The sequence below is a fragment of the Solenopsis invicta genome, chromosome 15, assembly GCF_016802725.1.
Source record: "Solenopsis invicta isolate M01_SB chromosome 15, UNIL_Sinv_3.0, whole genome shotgun sequence".
In the NCBI taxonomy this organism is placed as follows: domain Eukaryota; kingdom Metazoa; phylum Arthropoda; class Insecta; order Hymenoptera; family Formicidae; genus Solenopsis; species Solenopsis invicta.
The window spans coordinates 9,759,781-9,777,916 of NC_052678.1; the positions used below are offsets into that span (position 1 = coordinate 9,759,781).

The window sequence follows — 18,136 nt, forward strand, 5'->3', positions numbered from 1 at the left end:
CATTTTCATTTATTTAAAGTGCTTCTTTTTTTCACATAGTACCTTAACGTTTAATTTTTATCTTCTATCATATTTTTAAATTATGCTAATTGATCAAATCTTTCATGACACGTAATATTATAAATGCATGTTTGTGGCGTACTTGTCGACTGTATCTTTTCCTCTTGCGCTTACAACGTCTCTAAAAATTCGAACGATAATACATTTTTCACTGTGATGATCGATACTGTAATTCCCTCCACGCGCGACCTCATGAAGTTCAACGCATCATCGTTTTTCGCGCTTGACGAAAGGAAATCAGCTGAGTCACCACCGATTCGTGCCGGAAGAATGTTACGAACTTTTTTTTTTACTTGCGTGCTCACATGTAATCGATTTGACCATCGTCGAATGATTTATGTTTCGACGATAATAGTACAACGGTGACGAGACAACACGTACTGCTCTGACAATACTCGAATCAAAGTGGCAACTGATACCCTATCGTATGAGACATGAGCCCTCAATAAGCAAGACATTCTTGCTGACATGAAAGAACATTTAACGTAAAAGTTAATTTTTATAGCTGAAAAAGTATAATACTAAATCTCTCATCATTTTTGAAGGAACAAAAAATAATAAATTATGTGTAATATAAAATTTTATTTGTAATTTATAGAGAGCTTTTCTTTTGTGTAACAAAAAAATATGTACGCTAAGAAAAAAATTTTTTAATTTTAATAAATATTTATTCGAAAAGTACTAATGAAATATTTAATTACATTACATAAATATTTACTCTATAAGAAAAAATAATACTTAAATTAATGGTTCTTGTATTAAACAAATATATATTTGCATTTAAATATTTTATTAATATTATTCGGATAAATATTTATTAAAATTTATTAAAATTTAGTAATTTTTTCCTCTGTGTAGTACTTTATTTACGCTTTTCGTTTCAAACGTTAATAAAGTAAAATAAAACATATATATACATTATTAAGTTGACAAAGATAAAAGACTTGATATTTTTTAAATGATTAAGACAACAAACGTGCGTCCAATGTAAACGAGAGATCCAAGTCAAATATCCAGATTTGACGTCAGATTTTCCAAGCGCATATAGAACGGAAAGAATTTAGCACAGATTACTCGGTAGATAAATCAACGTACCTTGCTGACGGAGTAGGTTGTCCAAGCGGTGTAGGACGTCATCTTTACTTTCTCGAAGACTTCCGGGTAGATCCGTACACACATCCACCGCAACGATCCAATCAGCGTACCACTGCTCGCCTTTCCTCGTTGGCATGTTACCCGCCACGTGTGGAAACCTAAAGCAAATTTAATATTAGTCAGGACAAATTATACGAGACGAAAGGCACTTTTTATTTCGAATGTAACTCGTACGTCAATAAATTAATTATTGGGGACTTGATTTTTATTTTTTATTCTCGGGGATGACTTTGCGGCTACTGACTTCTTCCTTTATGATAAAAAAATTATTTCATCTATGTTATAAATAAACAAGAACATATACGCACGTACACGTGACAACTGCTTTGTATTGTTATCAAATACTGATATTAAACACGCACCTCGGAGTATAATCAAATTATATAATCAAATCTAAATGTCCTGTAATATTTAGTCGCAACCAAGCCACTCGAGTTCTTCGAGTTGCGTGTAAATTTGCAAGGAGGATATTACGTCACACATTTAAAACCAAATTTATGATTAGAATGATAAATGCAAATTTATGATTCTCGCGAGAAAAGATCGTTCCCACCGCTTTGGGAACGATATAAAAAATATTGATTGCATGCCAACGTTTTTTCGTTTTATATATAGTAACTGAAATAAACGACTGGTATAAATATCAGAAGATGTGTGTACATACCGATAACCTTTATTAATATCGTTATTATTAGTTTATTACTTTTATATTAACAGAATATCAATATTGTCAAATTAATCAAATTGCATTCCCGACGTATATTGTACAAAAAAATGACATAAAAATATGTATGTATATACATATGTGTGTGCGCGTCTATGAACTCAGAGCTTTGTAATTAATTAGTAATATGGTATTGTTATGTACTTTAATTTATCTCTTCTCTATGCTCGTAATTTCTTTTGTGCACCAAGAGTATACTACAAATTTAATTTTATTTCGCAATATGAGAAGTTCAACGATATAAAAGTAACAAAATCGGTATAATATCGGTGTTACCGAAAAATTATGTATATGCCGGTATTATGAAAATTTTATGTTATATACCGGTATTTGACCTCCTTCTACCGATACTGGTATAATTAAAGGCTTTCTGCTTCGTGCTTTTAAACGTGAAGCAGAATAAAAATATACACGCTGCCGAATCGCCAACGAAATTACGTATTCAGTCCCTTCGATAACGAAATACGACCCTCGCGTTGAAACAAATGAAACGCAAAGCCCCGTTAGACCTTTTGTCCTAAATCTCCCCTTAACAAAATGTCAATATCTTACGTCAATGTACCGCGTTTTCGAGGCATGCCAGATACCATGATATCAGCATGAATTTGTAACTACGCGTATACCTGGAGAAAAAATTTAATTGATAAAATCGTGTTTTTAACTTGATTTTTTTTAAGTTGAAGTAAAAATACCTTTAAATATAAAAATTTATTTGGTTTCTACAAATAATGCCTCAAGTATTAATTTTTTTTAAAGAAAATTAATTATATGTTCGAATTATTTCTTTACTTTAAGGAAATAATATTTTAATTTTAAAAAAGTACTGAAATATAGAAAATAATTTAGTTATTTTAATTTTAAAAATACATTTCTTTTATTTAAAAAAAAAAATTGTCTTGAACAAGTCTATTTTTTATTTTTAAAACAGGAACAATCAAAAAATGTCTTCAAATCAAAGAAATTTTTTTTAATCGTGTGTAGCATAAATTTCTTTGATTCAAACAAATAATTTTTGACTCGAAAACATTTTTGTGAGTGATTCTTAGCGGAAAAAAATTTTACAAAAATTTAAAAAATACTACGAAAATCTGCATAAAAATGTTAGAGCTGGACACACTTTTCTAAATGTTCATATTTGTATAATACGTCTTTTCTGCGATTTCTGCCAATCTTTCAATGAAATTTTCAATCAAACTACGAGTTGTAATATTATACACATTTCCAAGTATCCTAGCAAAAAATTTTATGAATAAGTATAAAGTTCAAAAGTAGAAATTTTCGTGGAAATTATTTATATATCGTATTTTTGCAGAGATATTCATTTTTTGTAAAAGTATTTATTTTTTCGTAAAAATATTTAATTAATTGTACTTAATTATAAAAATTAACAAATGTTTCAATTCTAGCTATTTTTTTCCGCCGAAGACTGGGTGTAATTCATGCAGCCAAAGAACATCTCGCGATTATTTTCTCGTAGGGCACGAAAGGGACAAGAGAGATCACGCGATTTCCCGAAATTCCCTTGTGAAATGTGTTAAATTATACAGCAGGTATTTCTGGCGTTCCGTATGCCTCGAATCGCATGTTCGCAGGAATGGAGGATTAACGGCGCTCATTTTTTTTTGTCTTTTTTAATTGAAACGCCGGAATGTCGACCCGCTTTTTTTCAGACGGCTCAATTATCGTTCGCGCGCCGCGCCACGCCGCGTCGACTGGCGGTTTCGCCGCCATTGCGAGATTATCGTTCGCGAGGCGATTAGGCGATTATCGAGACTCGCCAAACGCTCCTGCATTTTTTAGATAAGCGGGAAACGCTACGGCTTTACGCCTCCCCCCTTCCCCTCAACCCCGTAGAACCATCGTTTGAAACGACTAGATGTTTGCGATACGCGTGCGCGCGCGCGCGAAATGAGTATCGTATGCATTAGTCGCAATAACGGTCCAATTTGTCAAGCATTTAATTTTCAAATTCCTCGACACTCATACATATATCGAACGAATAAATTAGACGCCATCTGTCTGGCAAACGCAATAATCACAAGCATCATAGTATCAAAAGTTTCATACGTACAAAATAAATGTGTTTATCAATACATGTATCAATTTATCGACGCATATTGTCTCGCGGAGATATCTCGTGCGATGAATTCTGCGTACAACCTTCGTGCTCACCTTCCGTCAATCCGTTAGGCATGCTACGAGAGAGGAGCCAGCCGATTCACGCATGACGGTCCTCCATATTTTCTCCGCGCGTGAACGAATTTTTTATCGACCCCTTCGTCGATCGAGCGCGCGTCGAATTCATGGCGCCGCGGCCGTTCGCAGAAGGGAAAAGTCGTAGAAGCGATTACTTACCGATAGACGCGACGATAGCGGGCGTGGGTTCCTTTGCAGGAGAAGAGACGGACGATCGCGAGACACTGAACGCGCGCGAGGAACGAGTGCACTGACCAACGGCCTCTACCTTGGCTGCGGGTCCCCGATGCCCGGAGGGCACGAGACCCCGATCGCCCGGGCCCTCGTACTTATTGCATAATCGTGCCGGCGGAGCCGAAAAACGTCCGGTGTGTAACCCAGAAAACAGGCCGCGCCGAAATTACGGGGCACTCGCACGACAACGAAGCGAAAGGAGGGAAAAAAGAAACGGACGCGTACGACGCGCGTGCGACAGCGAAATGACGCGGCGGCGAGTGGCGACACTGCCGCGCGTCTTTAACCCTGAAGTTGGCGAGGGTCGCAAACTTCAAATTATGCTAGAAATGCGCGATTTACAAAATTAGATACGCGTCGCGATTGCGATCTTTGCAATGAATGTCATGCATATTGCATTGCTATTTTGATTATGTTTTAAATTTTTCTTTTTATTTTTCTGCATAAATATTTAAAGAATAAATACTGAATTACGAGTTCAGTCTTGAGCTACACTTACAATTTTAAATTGTGATTTTAAAAATCCAACTAAAGACCTATTAAAAATTGTATTTTTCGTTGCACAATTCAAGAAAAAAAATCATCCATAAATTCTATCGTTATCACCCAAATACGGTAAATAATCTGTATTGCGTTCTTCTTTTTTTAACGCAAGCTTCCAGAGTCGTTCACAAGAGAAAAAGTTAATTGTCAAAGATAAAAAAAATAAGGAGAAATATGGCTTTTGCGCTCGTTTTTCAATAAAATACGCGTTTCTATTAAATCAGAGTATTATTAGTTGCAATATAATTTTAAAAAATATTCTCTCTCTTTCTCTAAAATATGATAATTATATATTATCATATCCCATGTATGGTCGTTTTATATTATCATTGTTATAAATATTATCATTAAAATTTGTTGGAATTACACAAAAAAATATTAAAATAAGATTCAAATCTATTAAAAAGAAGCAACGCAGATTCGATTCAAGGAAAAACAGCACTTTATGTATGCATGCTAATAATAGTTAATTTCTATGTAAATTAAATTTATAAAATAGGGAAAAAAGAAAAAGGAGCAAATTTTTATGTAAATTTATCATCGATAAAGCAGAGCTCCGACAGATTTCCGTTTAATCAGTACATGGTACCACGTAACAATTGCATTATCGAACTGGTTTATATTGTAAGATGGCAACACACCGCACAGAGCTGTGTTATATAAGTTATAGTTGTTAATCGAATACATTTCACGTATTTCCTACCTCATTCCACTCTCTTTGTTCAAGGGGCATACGTGATAACGTTCGATTAAAGTCCGCTCACTTTAACGATATCAGTTAAATCCAGGTTTTCATTGCTGTCGTCGGACGTGATCATTAAAATAGAACTTTGTTATCAGCGCGGAAACCAATAAATATGTACGAAAATATTCTGAAAAATAGTGAGAAAGTAACTAATAATATGTTAATGTTTCGTGACTCAATTACGATCTGCCTTAAATCTTAAATTGAAATATGTATCTGTGCGTGTGAGCAATGTGTATATCTGTGTATAAATATACGTTATTGATATAATTGTTACTATGTAATTATTTCCCATAGAGTGAGAGTAGTGGACATTATTATTTTGTATCCTCATTATTGCACGTTTATTTTTTATATTTTCGTTTTTATATTTTCTGTTCCATTTCTCTTTTCTCTCGGGACAACACATATATAAAAGATAATATAAAAAAAAAATCTTCGTAATAATTGTTATATAAAGCTTTGTGATTGCATTTATCAAATATAAATGTAACATTTTTCAGTTGTCAAGTAATACTTTCATTGCTATTTTATAATAGAATTAAAATAATGATAAAATAAGATATCTAACATTCCACACATTAGAGCTTTTCTGCATTTAAAATAATACAATATCAAATTATAATACCTAAACTACAATATTAGAAACATCCATTTCATTTTACTTATACCTTATATCATATATCTCAATAATTTTCAAGCAAATAACATTTAAAAAAAAAAGTATACAAATATTTATCTGCAAAAGAAGTGTAGAACTTAGCAAAAAAATTTTTTTCAGTGCCTTCAGCCCTGAAAAAAAATCTTTGGAAATTAATTTTTCTTTATCACATTCACCGTCATCAATACTTTTAGAAGCATGTTTCCTCCTACCTACGTCGAAGGTTTTCACGACCCCGAAGAGGTAAAAGCTATGGAATACAAAGAACTCGGAAAAACAGGGCTGCTCGTAAGCAAATTATCTTTCGGCACCGGTCCGCTCGGCTGTCATTACGGGTAAAATTGTTTATCGCTCGAGCGAGTGTTAAATTTAACGACACAATACAGTAATTTATACATAATTATGTTATTGCTGCAGCACGTATAACGAGGCGGACGCTATCGAAGCTGTACGTCAGGCAATAAAACGAGGCGTCAATTACATTGATACAGGACCATGGTATGGCCAAGGTCGATCCGAGACAACTCTCGGCAAGGTGTGCAAAAATTTATATTTTTAATAATAAAAAAGTTACATTTCTTTTATATACACCCACGATGCTGGTCCACCAACAGTAACCTAACGTCAATATTGTAACTTTACACTCAACAATGTAACACAGACGTGTTATATTTATATTGGTGAGAGTGAAATTACAACATTAATGTTATATTGCTGTTAATTGATGTTTATTGAAGGACGAATGATCTCTTATTTCGCATCCTAGGCGTTAAAAGGCATTCCACGTCAAGCTTACTACATCGCGACGAAAGTAGGCAGATACGAGTTAGATTATGACAATATGTTCGACTTTTCCATTGAGAAAACACGAAAGAGTTTTAAGAAGAGTTTGGAGCTGTTAGGAGTAGATTACATCGATGTTATTCAAGTAAGACACATTGTACATTGTCATTTTACTCGTCAAAATTGGAAAAATCTAATGAAAAACATTTCAATGCCCAAGATCAAATTTGCAGGTTCACGATATTGAATTTGCACCCTCGTTGGATGTAATAATCACGCAAACCTTGCCTGAATTGTCGAGATACGTAGCCGACGGCAAAGCCAAGCATATAGGTATAACTGCATACCCGGTCTCCGTACTGAAAGAATGCATCGAAAAGAGTAATATAAATATTGCTTGTGTGTTGAGTTACGCGAGGCTCACTCTCATCGACGAAACTTTACTGGAATACGTTCCATTCTTCAAGGTGCGTAATTTCGGGTCCTGTATCACCTAGCTTAATGGCAATTTCATTAAATGTAATTTTGTAGGAGCATAACATTGGTTTAATTAACGCTGCCACACCGTGCATGGGTCTTCTAACAAATAACAGCCCACCAAACTGGCATCCAGCCTCTGACGAGATGAAGAAACAATGCGCGAATGCCGCACAGTACTGCAAGGTATGTTAACAATAGTGAGATGTCAATTAAAACGGCGCATTGTTATGCAACTATTGTACATTGACAAGCAAATCTATATTTAATTAACTGTAATTGTATTGAAATAAATAACGTTATGAAATAAACGCAGGATCGTGACGTAGAACTCGGCAAATTGGCGATATGGCACTCCATGCAATATGCGGATATAGATACCAATTTAGTGGGAATACAAAACACAAAGCAGCTGCAGATGAACCTGGATGTAGTGCAAAACGGTATTACAGAAAAAGAAAAGGCACTATTGCAGGAAATTCAGGAAAAGTGTGTCATTAAAAAATTTTTCTTTGTGGCATATTGTAACTTTTTTAGCTTGTTCTTTTAAACTAGGATGGAATTGTTTATTCTAGGTTTCTGTCACTGATAAAGAATCAACACTGGGAAGGTAAAGAAATCCATATGTATCGAGAAGCTACCAAAAAAAGTGGATAAGAAAAATAACTTTTATTTTCGCTATTTTGCGGAGTTCCATGAACGCTTACAACAATACTTGAGATACCTAATAAACATTTCATAAAAAACAACATCCTTCCTATTTTAGTCATGTATTATGTCATGTATACATATATAAAATGTGGGATAATACTCTAAGCGTATCAATTAGATAAATATCATCACTATTTGGTTCAAGTATTTTGTTCAAAAGAGAACACAATATCAATTGATCAGTCTTATTTGTCAAAAAACAAAAAATTCGTTCAATTCTTTCTCAAAATCCACCCTAGGCGAGTAATCGTCTTCGGTAGGTTTAATCTTATACGTTAATTCATACATTAATATTGTAATGTACGATCCTAAGACATACTTGTGATATATTTGCTCCATTTCAAAACCTTTTTTGAAGCACAACTCTCTATTCTCTTCGGTGTACTCGGAAGCTACTATATTAGCGCAGCTGTACCCTGCATCAATTGCAAATTGTACAGCAGCAGTGAGCAAATATGATTCTATACCTTTTTTTCGATATCGCTCATGCACGTACAGCCTCTTTATCCACGCACTCCTATCCAGTCTGATACTCTTGCATAAACCAACAGTTCCTACTATCTTTTTAGACTGCATAGAAACCCTTATGTTAGCTTGATGAAACTGCTCTTCTGTCATTACAGTATAATAAACTTCTTTAGGATGTCCTATCTTCAAGCGAGGTTCAAATGCTTCAGCGACCCAGAAGCAGGAGAAGGCATTTGACATGTAGAGTCTGTGAATATAAATATTTGAATATCATATTGGATTCCTTGTCGTTAACGCTAAAACAGTATTGCTATTGAACAATATATTGTTTTTTACAATAGACAATGTATGGTTACTGTAACAATACCATTCTATGATTAAATCAAAAGCATTTCGCGATGCAACGTTACCGTGGAATGTTAGAAATCTCTCCGTTAATCTCCATCAATTTCGTGACAAAACTGATGTACGTGCAGACGTACGTCAATACTATAACTATAGGTATGACTAAAAGGCAGATGGTAAACGGCATCCCGAAGAAAATAAACATTATCGCCGCCAGCAAGATCATCAGCTGGAAGATTATCTCCTTAAACAGCATCCCGCAAAACGTAGCGCCTAGGGAAGACATCACGACGTCCCTGATCAATTCCCTGCAGCCTATCTCGTCGCCCGGCTTGAAGGCACGTACAATCACGATGTAATTCATTGTCGAGAGACACTTTGGATTACGCTATTGTAGTACGCGTATACCTCGTCAGGCACATTTGGTTATCTCATTTATTACAAAAGTAAAACTGACTAATCTCAGTTCTATCGTTTACTGGCCGTGCTAGCCACCGCTACTTTAAGGTTAGAATACACCGAATACACCGCTAAAGAGCTCCACGAGCACAGTCGCCGTCAATCACCGTTGAATTGAATCCAAAACACTCAAGCCTATCGCACATGAAATGCATAACAGAGCATAAGACCAATGGGCCAATGAGCGTCCAGCATAAAGTCGCCATACTGATTTACATAAAATTCTCATTGGTCGAGCAGCCTTCTGTCGAGTTGATTTCGGAGGGCATCGCGTCGGTGTGAAGTTGTCCGCGCGTACTTCGAAACTCTCACCGGCCATTTGCGTCTTGTTTATCCGCGAGTGCCGTACGCTACGAGCAATCGTCGTGACCTTTCGCGTCATTTATTCGTTTGTGCGTGTCATAAGCGGCAGGAATGCCGTGCGTAGTGCCAGGAGACCTATCATTCGATCGCGTTTCTCCAGTCAACATGTATTTATGGGCGAGCGAATGTTCGAAACGATGGAGCGGCGACACGAAGGCCGGCGAGCATCGATGGCGTCGACGGCGAATTAGTAAACAAAGTTACTTGTTGCTTCTGCACAACTGATCGCTTGCTAATTCTCACCGCAACTTAATTATGTGATTTAACAGCAGGCCGTGAATCGATCTACTCCTGATACATTTGTGGCAAAGGGCGAAAAATTGGTCGAGCTAACTCCGAGTCTCTTTGATGATATGTGCTTCGAGGTGGTTTCGTCGCGTCGCGTTGCGTCGTTGATTTCAGGTATCGCGTCGGTATGAAGTTGTCCGCGTTTCCTTCGAATTTCTCACCGGTCATTTGCGTGCGTTTGTCCGTGAGTGCCGTACGAAATGAACAATTGTCGCGTCTTTTCGTGTCACTTACTCGTTCGTGCGTGTCGTAAGCATCCGGATGCTGCGCGAAGTGTCATCATATCGTGATAATGAATCGCGTTTCTTCAATCGATGTGTGTTTTTGGGCAAACGAATGTCCGACACGATGGAGCAAAGACGACAGGTATCGATGGCATTGGCGGTGGATTGGTAAGCAAACTTGTTGCTTCTGCATGATTGATCGCTTGCTAATTCTCGCCGCAACTTAATTATGTGATTTGACAGCATAAAGCCTTGACTCGATGGACTCCTGATACGTTTGTGGCAAGGAGTGAAAAGTTTGTCAAACTAACTCACACATGCGAGGAAGAGGTGTCGCAGAGCAAGCAGAAACTTCATTTCTCTGAAAATGGTCACTCAAGTAAATGAAAACCATTTTTTTTATTCATATATAAAATTGTGGTGGTGGTGGTACGTTATACTGGTGTACAGTGTTCATTTTTCAATTTTACATGCATCTCGTGTGAATTGATTACAGTTTTGGTTTGGCAATATTCCCACCTAATCAATAAAAAAAACTTATTACTATATATAAAATATATCTCAATTTGCTACACTGAGAAAAAGAATTGTTGACTTGACTAAATTTTTCAACTTGATTGAATTTCTTCAATTCAAGCAGTTATATATTTAAATTAAATGAATATGTAATTAAGTTAAATATATAAATACTTAAACTGAAGTTCAAGTATTTTATGTAGTTAATGTCTATTTTCATCAACGTAGATTAACTTTGATCTTGGTTTAATTTACTCTTTATCTTTTCTAGTTCTAAAAATGAGAAAAAGATAGAAAGTAAGTTAAACTTGGATTAAAGTTAATCTATGTTGGTAAAAATGGACATAAATCAAATACATAAATAGTAGAACTGAAAAAATTTGATTAAATTGAAAAATTATAGTCAGGTTAATAACATTTTTTCTCAGTGTACTTAAAGTTTTTAAGCAACCTGTAATTTGTATCAGATTTTAGTACAAAATTTTAGTTATAAATTTATATGCACATTTAGACATACGTGAGTGTATTTTAATTTATACTTTATGTGTGTGTGCATAGATATTTAAATATAAAACGTATACATTTTAATCAAATTTAAAACTTGTAAATTTTATAATTAGATTTATAAATTTTTAAATACATGTACTTATATATTCAATAATTAAATATACAAATATGAAATAAAATAATAATGAGTACACATTATTATAATATTAAAAATTATTTGTACAGTGGAAAAAGTTTTTATTTCTAATTAAATATATTTATTTTTAACATCGTTTTCTTGATTAAAAAAATATTTCCTAAATTTAAAAATAAATTTTATAAATTTTATAACATTTATTTAAATCAACAAAATGATTTGAACAAAAAAAACTATTTTCAGTGTTTTATATAACAACGTTTTATATAATTTTACAGCATATAAAATTATAAATGGAATTCTTTAATTCTGATACAAATTATAAATTGCTTCTATAATTGGCTTAAATTAATTGAATTATGAGACACGATAGAAAAAATTCTCTTCATTCGAATAAATCTGATAGTCACTTTTTACCAAAGTTATTATAATACATATTTACCTATGGCCTTTACGATCTTCGAGGGCCAGTTTATCAAAAAGTATTATATCCGAGTCCGGATTTCGTGCAGTTTCCTCCTCTGTCTTGTTGGCAGTGGACTGATATGAAATGACACCGGTGATCGATGCAATATCTTCCGTTAACGCGTTAAAATCCACAGCTGCGATGTTGTAAAACGTCATTCGCTCGTTTACATGACTTGAACAACAATTAAAATAGCTAAGAGCATTGCTATGTACAACGCAATTTACGAAATTCAAAGATTTATCTTTTTTTATCAAATTGTACACAATGTTAAATGCTTACATCGCATACAATTGCATATTATAAAAAAACAATCATTATTTTTTGAAAAAAAAATTTGTAGAACCTAATGTCAATATGTAACCAAAACTTTTAAAATTTATGTAAATATTTATTGTAATTGTTAGATATTACATTAAAATTTACATTAAAATTTTAATTAAATTTAATTTTAAAGAATTTTACTTACGTGCATTGAATTCTGAAGAGCGTTGTGGAATTATTGAGAAAGATTTTGAAAGACAATATACCAGATGTTTTTTGTATGCCTTCGGACATCATCACTGATGCTCTGACTGATTGACCTAAAAATTTACGAGATTAACCAAGTCCAAGTAATAATAAATCTTTTATTTTGATTTTTTTCTATAATTAATTGCTAAAATATAATTTTGTACAAATACAAATTTGCATAAAATTTATAATAAACTCTCTAAATTCTTTGGAGTGGAATCTCACTCTAAAGTGAGAATTCAGCCTATTTTGAAAAAGAGTGATTGAATTTTTATATTTTAGAATGAGATTCTATTTCAAAGAATTTGGAGAGACTTATTCATTTAATAATATGTTTATATAACAAATTAGTATTAATGTCAATATATATAACATTCTATCTCAATACACATTTGCTCCAATGAAAACATAATTATTCAGATACCGCAAAACGGTGTTTCAGCTCTAGTTGCTAGATAATAAATTCCCAAGGCTCCACGATTAGCCGCATAACCCATTTCTTGATTCCAATGTGTTGTTTCCATAGGAAAGCACGTTCCTTTTGCATAAGACATTCCTCTCTGTGGACAGGGCCACGCGATGAACTTACATTCTTCATTTTGCGAGCGGATGCTATCCATATAAAGTTGAAAAGCTCTTAAATGGCTGCATGCTATATTCTTGTCTAATAAATCCTCTAAACAGATAGAAAAAGAAAAATAAATTTACAAGTTTATAAAAGCATACACGTGTTTCTTAATAAGAGAATTAAATACTTTACGATACATATTGCAAAGCAAATCTAAAACTTTTTTATCTGATCGTTATTAATCAATATAATGTACTAGTAATGTACGTGTAAAATATTAAAAAAAAACTATATAGAAAACTGTTCTAAAATTTAGGAATGATATGTTTTTGCATTTCATGCACTGAGAGAAAAAATGTCTTACAACAAAAAAATTTACTTAACATAAAAAATTATTTACTCGGTAGGTCTTAAGCTTATTTACTTGCAATCAAGTTAAAAATTTCTTAATTGAAAATATTTTTGTAAGTAAAATGAAATAATTTCTATCCAAATAATTGTTTTTTGCAGTTCTAGAAAAGATTTACTGTTAGACTATTTTCCTATTCAAGATACTCTGATTTTTTAATCTAAGAAAACAATTTAATTAAGTTTAATAATATTTATTAGTTTATTTAAAAAGTCATTTAAAAAATGTAAAAATACAAAACTTTGTACTTAAGGTAATATGTCTACTCAAAAGTAAACATTTTTACTTAACCAGAAGAAAGAAATACATGGTTTTAAGAAAATGTATTTTTTTTAGAGAAAAAAATGTTTCAATGTGATTGCTTGAACTGAAGATAAATCAAAAATTGAATCACAATGCAAGTCGTGTTCGGATCACTCTTATGTTCATTTTCACCAATGTAAATTAACTTTGATCTTTCAATTTAATTTACTCTATCTTTTTCTAATTCTTAGAATTAAAGGAAGATAAAGAGTAAGTTAATTTGAGAACAAAGTTAATGAGAATAGGTTGATGAGAATAGGTATTAATTTACCTTTCAAGTGACTGACCACCACCGAATTCTTAATATCAGTGCAACCGGGTTGCTCTCTGCCACCATTGGGGAAAAAATCGATGTGTCCGATCGGTTTAAGTAGGCCAAAGCCATCCATAAAATCTTGCGAACCATCGGTGTGAATAACATCGACGAGACGGGCGTCGGTGGCATCCAATTTTCTCGACCTCTCTCTGAACAGATGATGCCTGAAGAAAGGTGACGCTGGGTCGAGACCTGTTATGCGGCCAAGCAGCAAATTCTTTCTTTTTAGTACTTCCGAGGCGCAGCCAGCTATGTGTGCGCCAAGACTGAAACCGACTATGTGGATGTCGACAGGATCAACTCCCAAATTGATGGCGTCTAATAGCACTAGAGCTAATTGCCGGCCAACTAGCTCGCTATTTGCCACTGCAGCTGCGTAAGTGGTGCCCGCTCCCTTCGTCCAGTCCAAGATGATGAGGTTCACGTCTTCCTGTACGCAAAGTTACAATTTCGAAGATCTTATCGATTCCTCCCTCAATGGTGGCTTGAGAATTTTATGATCATAAATTGGAAAGAGAAAAAACGCTCAGCTAAACGATTAAAACTGAAAGATAAACTGCTGAAGATTACTATGTCGAGAAGAAAATTTATGCCAAGTATGACGCCGACGTCGCTTCCACTGCCTTTGAAACCGTGTATTAACACATTGAGAGGCTTGCTGACATTGAGTCGGGAATGTATAATGGATTTTAAGTCGTCCCCGTATTGTAAGGGTTCCGGATTTTGTCGCTCCTCACGTGTGTAGAGCAAGAATCTCGTTTGAATTACGCTAGGATGCTCGGGCGGTCGTTTTATTGATAAATGCGGCGGTGGATCCGCGAAGCAACCAAGTAAATCTAAAATAATTTACGAATTTTTTAATATCAAAATAAATATTCCTTTGCTTCAAGATAATATGTTAAAGTTTAGGAAAAAATTAAGCGTTTGTCAAATTTTATAACAATATTTATTTGATTTAAAAACTTTTTAAAAATTATTTTAAAATGTACTTACGAGAAAAAAATTGTATTTATAATGATATATCAAATTTTATTCATAATTATTTATCCCCAGAATAAAATTTTTTTCCCCAGATATTTGGAAAGAAAACGAAAATTGCAAACTAGATCAAATTTATTTAGTTAAATTAATGTGTATTGAAATTATTTCAAATAAAAGAATAAAGTTTGTACTCAAAAAAATGATCTTGTAAGTGCAGCTATAATTTGTTAGCTGCAAAAAATTAATTAAGATAGATAAATGATTAGCAAATTTTGCATATGTTTGGTACTTAACCAATCTAACAATAAATAATAGAAACAGAATTTATATTTGAACTGTTGGTGAAATTTAGGAAAAAAAATTTTATCGTGTCTATTCATGTTAAAGCCAATTTTATAAATATTTGTTATAAAATTTTACTGTATAATTGACAACGAGATCTAAATTTTTTATAAGTATTATTAAAAGTTTCTGCTATAAATTTCTTATGTGACAAACAGTATTTTAACAAAAAAGAGCGGTAAATTTTTTTGTGACACTTAGAAAATATCTACCTACATCAGCAAAACATATTTTTGAGTGCGTGCTATCTTACCGTAACAAACTTTAGACTTTTCCTCGCGGGAGATGGCAATCCGTCTTAGCACAGCACGATTCCGCGCCGCGAAAAGTTTGACTGGAAAAAAATATAATGTCGCCTTGGGATGAAGTTCAATGAGATTTTTTTTATCACGTGCATCGTGTACATCCGCACGTTCTTGATCAACATTCCACTCGTCTGATCGCCCCACTTGCACATCCACTTTCACCCGAAGTACCGCAAATTATCATTCGTACGCAATGTCGCTTCAGTACGATTTGCGCGCTGGTGGATGCTATAGCCTGCGCTCGTATAATTAAATTTTCAGTCTATCTCAACATTGCATTATTGCTTCATGCAACCCCATCATAATAGTCGCGCCGTGAAAGTATGTCGTATGTAAATACGACCTTAAGGTGCAAAGTACGCCGGTATTTCTCACGTGCGAATTACGTGCGAATGTTTGTTTCGTGCGCATAGTGTGCGTGTGTACATGTGGTATCCGATCTATGTGATTTTTTTCGCATCTCTGAATGACGCTAGGAAAATTTAGATGCTTGTAGCGACTCGTATGCGTATGCACGACAGACTACAGCAATTATATAACGAATATCGGCAAATTATGCTGGCTCGTCAACCGGTGTTAAAGTCAACGAACCACCATAAATGCGGTTAACCGATTAGCACGAAGAACCGTATAACCTGCGTGTACTTGTGCTTTAACGAACTTCATACACGTTTATATATTTCATCGACAGAATCATTTTTTCATTCAGAAAAATATGCACAGATCGACAAACACACAATGTACACATAAAATCGTGCAATTTACATTCATTTTAATACGTTAACAATAAAACACTTTTATTACTTTTTTTATTAACCGCGATTTCCGGATTTCACTCCGCGAATGTTTGTCACGTCGATTGTCATGTTCTTTACGATTCTGATGTAACACGTTTATTGGCGTACTCACCAGGTTGCAATTTTCCAGTGACTGACGTGATAACTGCAACTATCAGTAAAACGAGTAAAACGCGAGGAACGTTAGCGGACTGCATCTTGCCACTGAATTGTCGAAACTTCGCGTCCTTCGTTGAGATCGTTGCATTCCGCTTCTCCCACGCTTTCTGCCGCTTCTTCTCGTTCTTCTTCTCCTCACACCGAAACGCGTCGCGTTTCTGTCGCGTTCGGCACGACATTCTTTTTGTTTGCCTACAGTCAGGCTCACCCAGGGACAGCGGGACTCTACCAGACCCGTAGAAAGCGCACCTTCTATAAACAGCCTTCTTTTTGCGCAACCACCTTTCCGCTTGCCAGACCCTGACGGTTGCTCTAACATTTGTCTAAGTTCGCTTCGAATTCGCAATCGACGGAGAAATAATTTCGTGTCGTCTTCTCCAGTTTCTCTTTTTGTTACTTATATATTTTCCTCGTTTTTTCTATTTTTGTATTTTTTTTAAAGATGTTTTTTTAGATGATAAAAAAAGGATAAGTCAGTGTCGATTTAATTTAATGACTTAAATCGGGAGAATCTCCCTTTTTTTTTATTCAGAAATTAATTTCTTATGTGATTTATTGAATGGAAAATATGCCGAATTTAGATAAATAGTTTCGAAAATCGATTGATAATCGATTAAAATTCAGCGATATTGACGCGACAATACGCTTTTGCTGATGAATTGCAGCTGCCTTGAATGATGTAACTTTGTCGTATACCATCCTCCAGTATAGACAGAAACTGCGTATGCGGAACGTGCGTCGATACATCGCTTTCACTCAAATAAATTATATGCGACGTGTTTTTTTGCATAAAACCTGAATATCGAATGGAAATAGAAAACAGATCGATGTGGCTATGTATAGGCAAGCGATTTAAGCAAGTTTGGAATAAGCATACTAAGGAATTCTCTTTATGTGAATATCTTGTGTAACCGCGTATGAATTATCATCGATTAATTAATGTATCGTTAGAGGAATTACGACATTAAATAATTTTAGGGTACATGCATATTCCTGAAGCAGAAACCTATTTTATGGATCGATACACTCAATTTTCCTCGGTTTTATGTACGTGTAGACCGACCGGGCGAGTTCGTGATCGTTCAAGAGTACTCAAATTACATAAATCGAAAGCAAATTGAAGTTATAAAGTTTCGGTCATGCTTTACTTACACATTGGTTTGCCACGTTTACAACATTCTAAAGCAACGTAAAAACTGACACGTGCCTCTTTCAAAATAATTAATTTGGATATGAAAACAGCCGCTTAAATCACCAAATGCTTTCTCTTTTAATGAACTTTATATTTGTAAAGAATTAACAAATATAAAGACTGTAGGATAAATGTCTCAGTAACACGTTCTTGTATCCGGACATTTTTACGGAAATTTAATAATATTTTT

General features: G+C 34.3%; 4 protein-coding genes across 6 annotated transcripts in view; 1 reads left to right on the plus strand and 3 right to left on the minus strand.

Moving 5' to 3' along the window:
- The window catches only part of LOC105195391 (pleckstrin homology domain-containing family G member 5), a 139,922-nt gene extending 135,345 nt beyond the window's left edge, over nucleotides 1-4,577 (minus strand). The window contains exons 1-2 of the mRNA XM_039458076.1: nucleotides 4,295-4,577; nucleotides 1,156-1,313 (exon numbers count right to left, since the gene is read on the minus strand). Of these exons, the coding sequence (XP_039314010.1) occupies nucleotides 1,156-1,291 (136 nt within the window). The 5' untranslated portion in view covers nucleotides 1,292-1,313; nucleotides 4,295-4,577. The remainder of the gene's footprint in view (nucleotides 1-1,155; nucleotides 1,314-4,294) is intronic.
- A 981-nt stretch (nucleotides 4,578-5,558) lies between these two features.
- Nucleotides 5,559-8,327, plus strand: LOC105195368 (L-galactose dehydrogenase). 3 transcript variants are annotated; one of them, XM_039458052.1, is made up of 8 exons: nucleotides 5,559-5,875; nucleotides 6,513-6,653; nucleotides 6,736-6,853; nucleotides 7,085-7,246; nucleotides 7,335-7,568; nucleotides 7,633-7,764; nucleotides 7,895-8,067; nucleotides 8,154-8,327. In XM_039458052.1, the coding sequence occupies exons 1-8, from the start codon at nucleotides 5,868-5,870 to the stop codon at nucleotides 8,233-8,235; spliced, it is 1,050 nt and encodes a 349-aa protein (XP_039313986.1). In that variant the 5' UTR covers nucleotides 5,559-5,867; the 3' UTR covers nucleotides 8,236-8,327. The 3 variants fall into 3 exon arrangements, with proteins under 3 accessions (XP_039313986.1, XP_011159056.1, XP_039313987.1); XM_011160754.3 differs by having other exon boundaries at nucleotides 5,561-5,771; XM_039458053.1 differs by lacking the exon at nucleotides 5,559-5,875 and adding an exon at nucleotides 5,917-5,937.
- Nucleotides 8,230-9,680, minus strand: LOC105195384. The gene is made up of 2 exons (XM_011160763.3): nucleotides 9,168-9,680; nucleotides 8,230-9,004 (listed from the first exon to the last, which is right to left on the minus strand). The coding sequence occupies exons 1-2, from the start codon at nucleotides 9,464-9,466 to the stop codon at nucleotides 8,482-8,484; spliced, it is 822 nt and encodes a 273-aa protein (XP_011159065.1). The 5' UTR covers nucleotides 9,467-9,680; the 3' UTR covers nucleotides 8,230-8,481.
- A 1,118-nt stretch (nucleotides 9,681-10,798) lies between these two features.
- Nucleotides 10,799-18,136, minus strand: LOC105195357 (pancreatic lipase-related protein 2). The gene is made up of 8 exons (XM_039458051.1): nucleotides 16,708-18,136; nucleotides 15,747-15,827; nucleotides 14,741-15,006; nucleotides 14,126-14,600; nucleotides 12,999-13,250; nucleotides 12,531-12,645; nucleotides 12,038-12,235; nucleotides 10,799-10,955 (listed from the first exon to the last, which is right to left on the minus strand). The coding sequence occupies exons 1-8, from the start codon at nucleotides 16,931-16,933 to the stop codon at nucleotides 10,871-10,873; spliced, it is 1,698 nt and encodes a 565-aa protein (XP_039313985.1). The 5' UTR covers nucleotides 16,934-18,136; the 3' UTR covers nucleotides 10,799-10,870.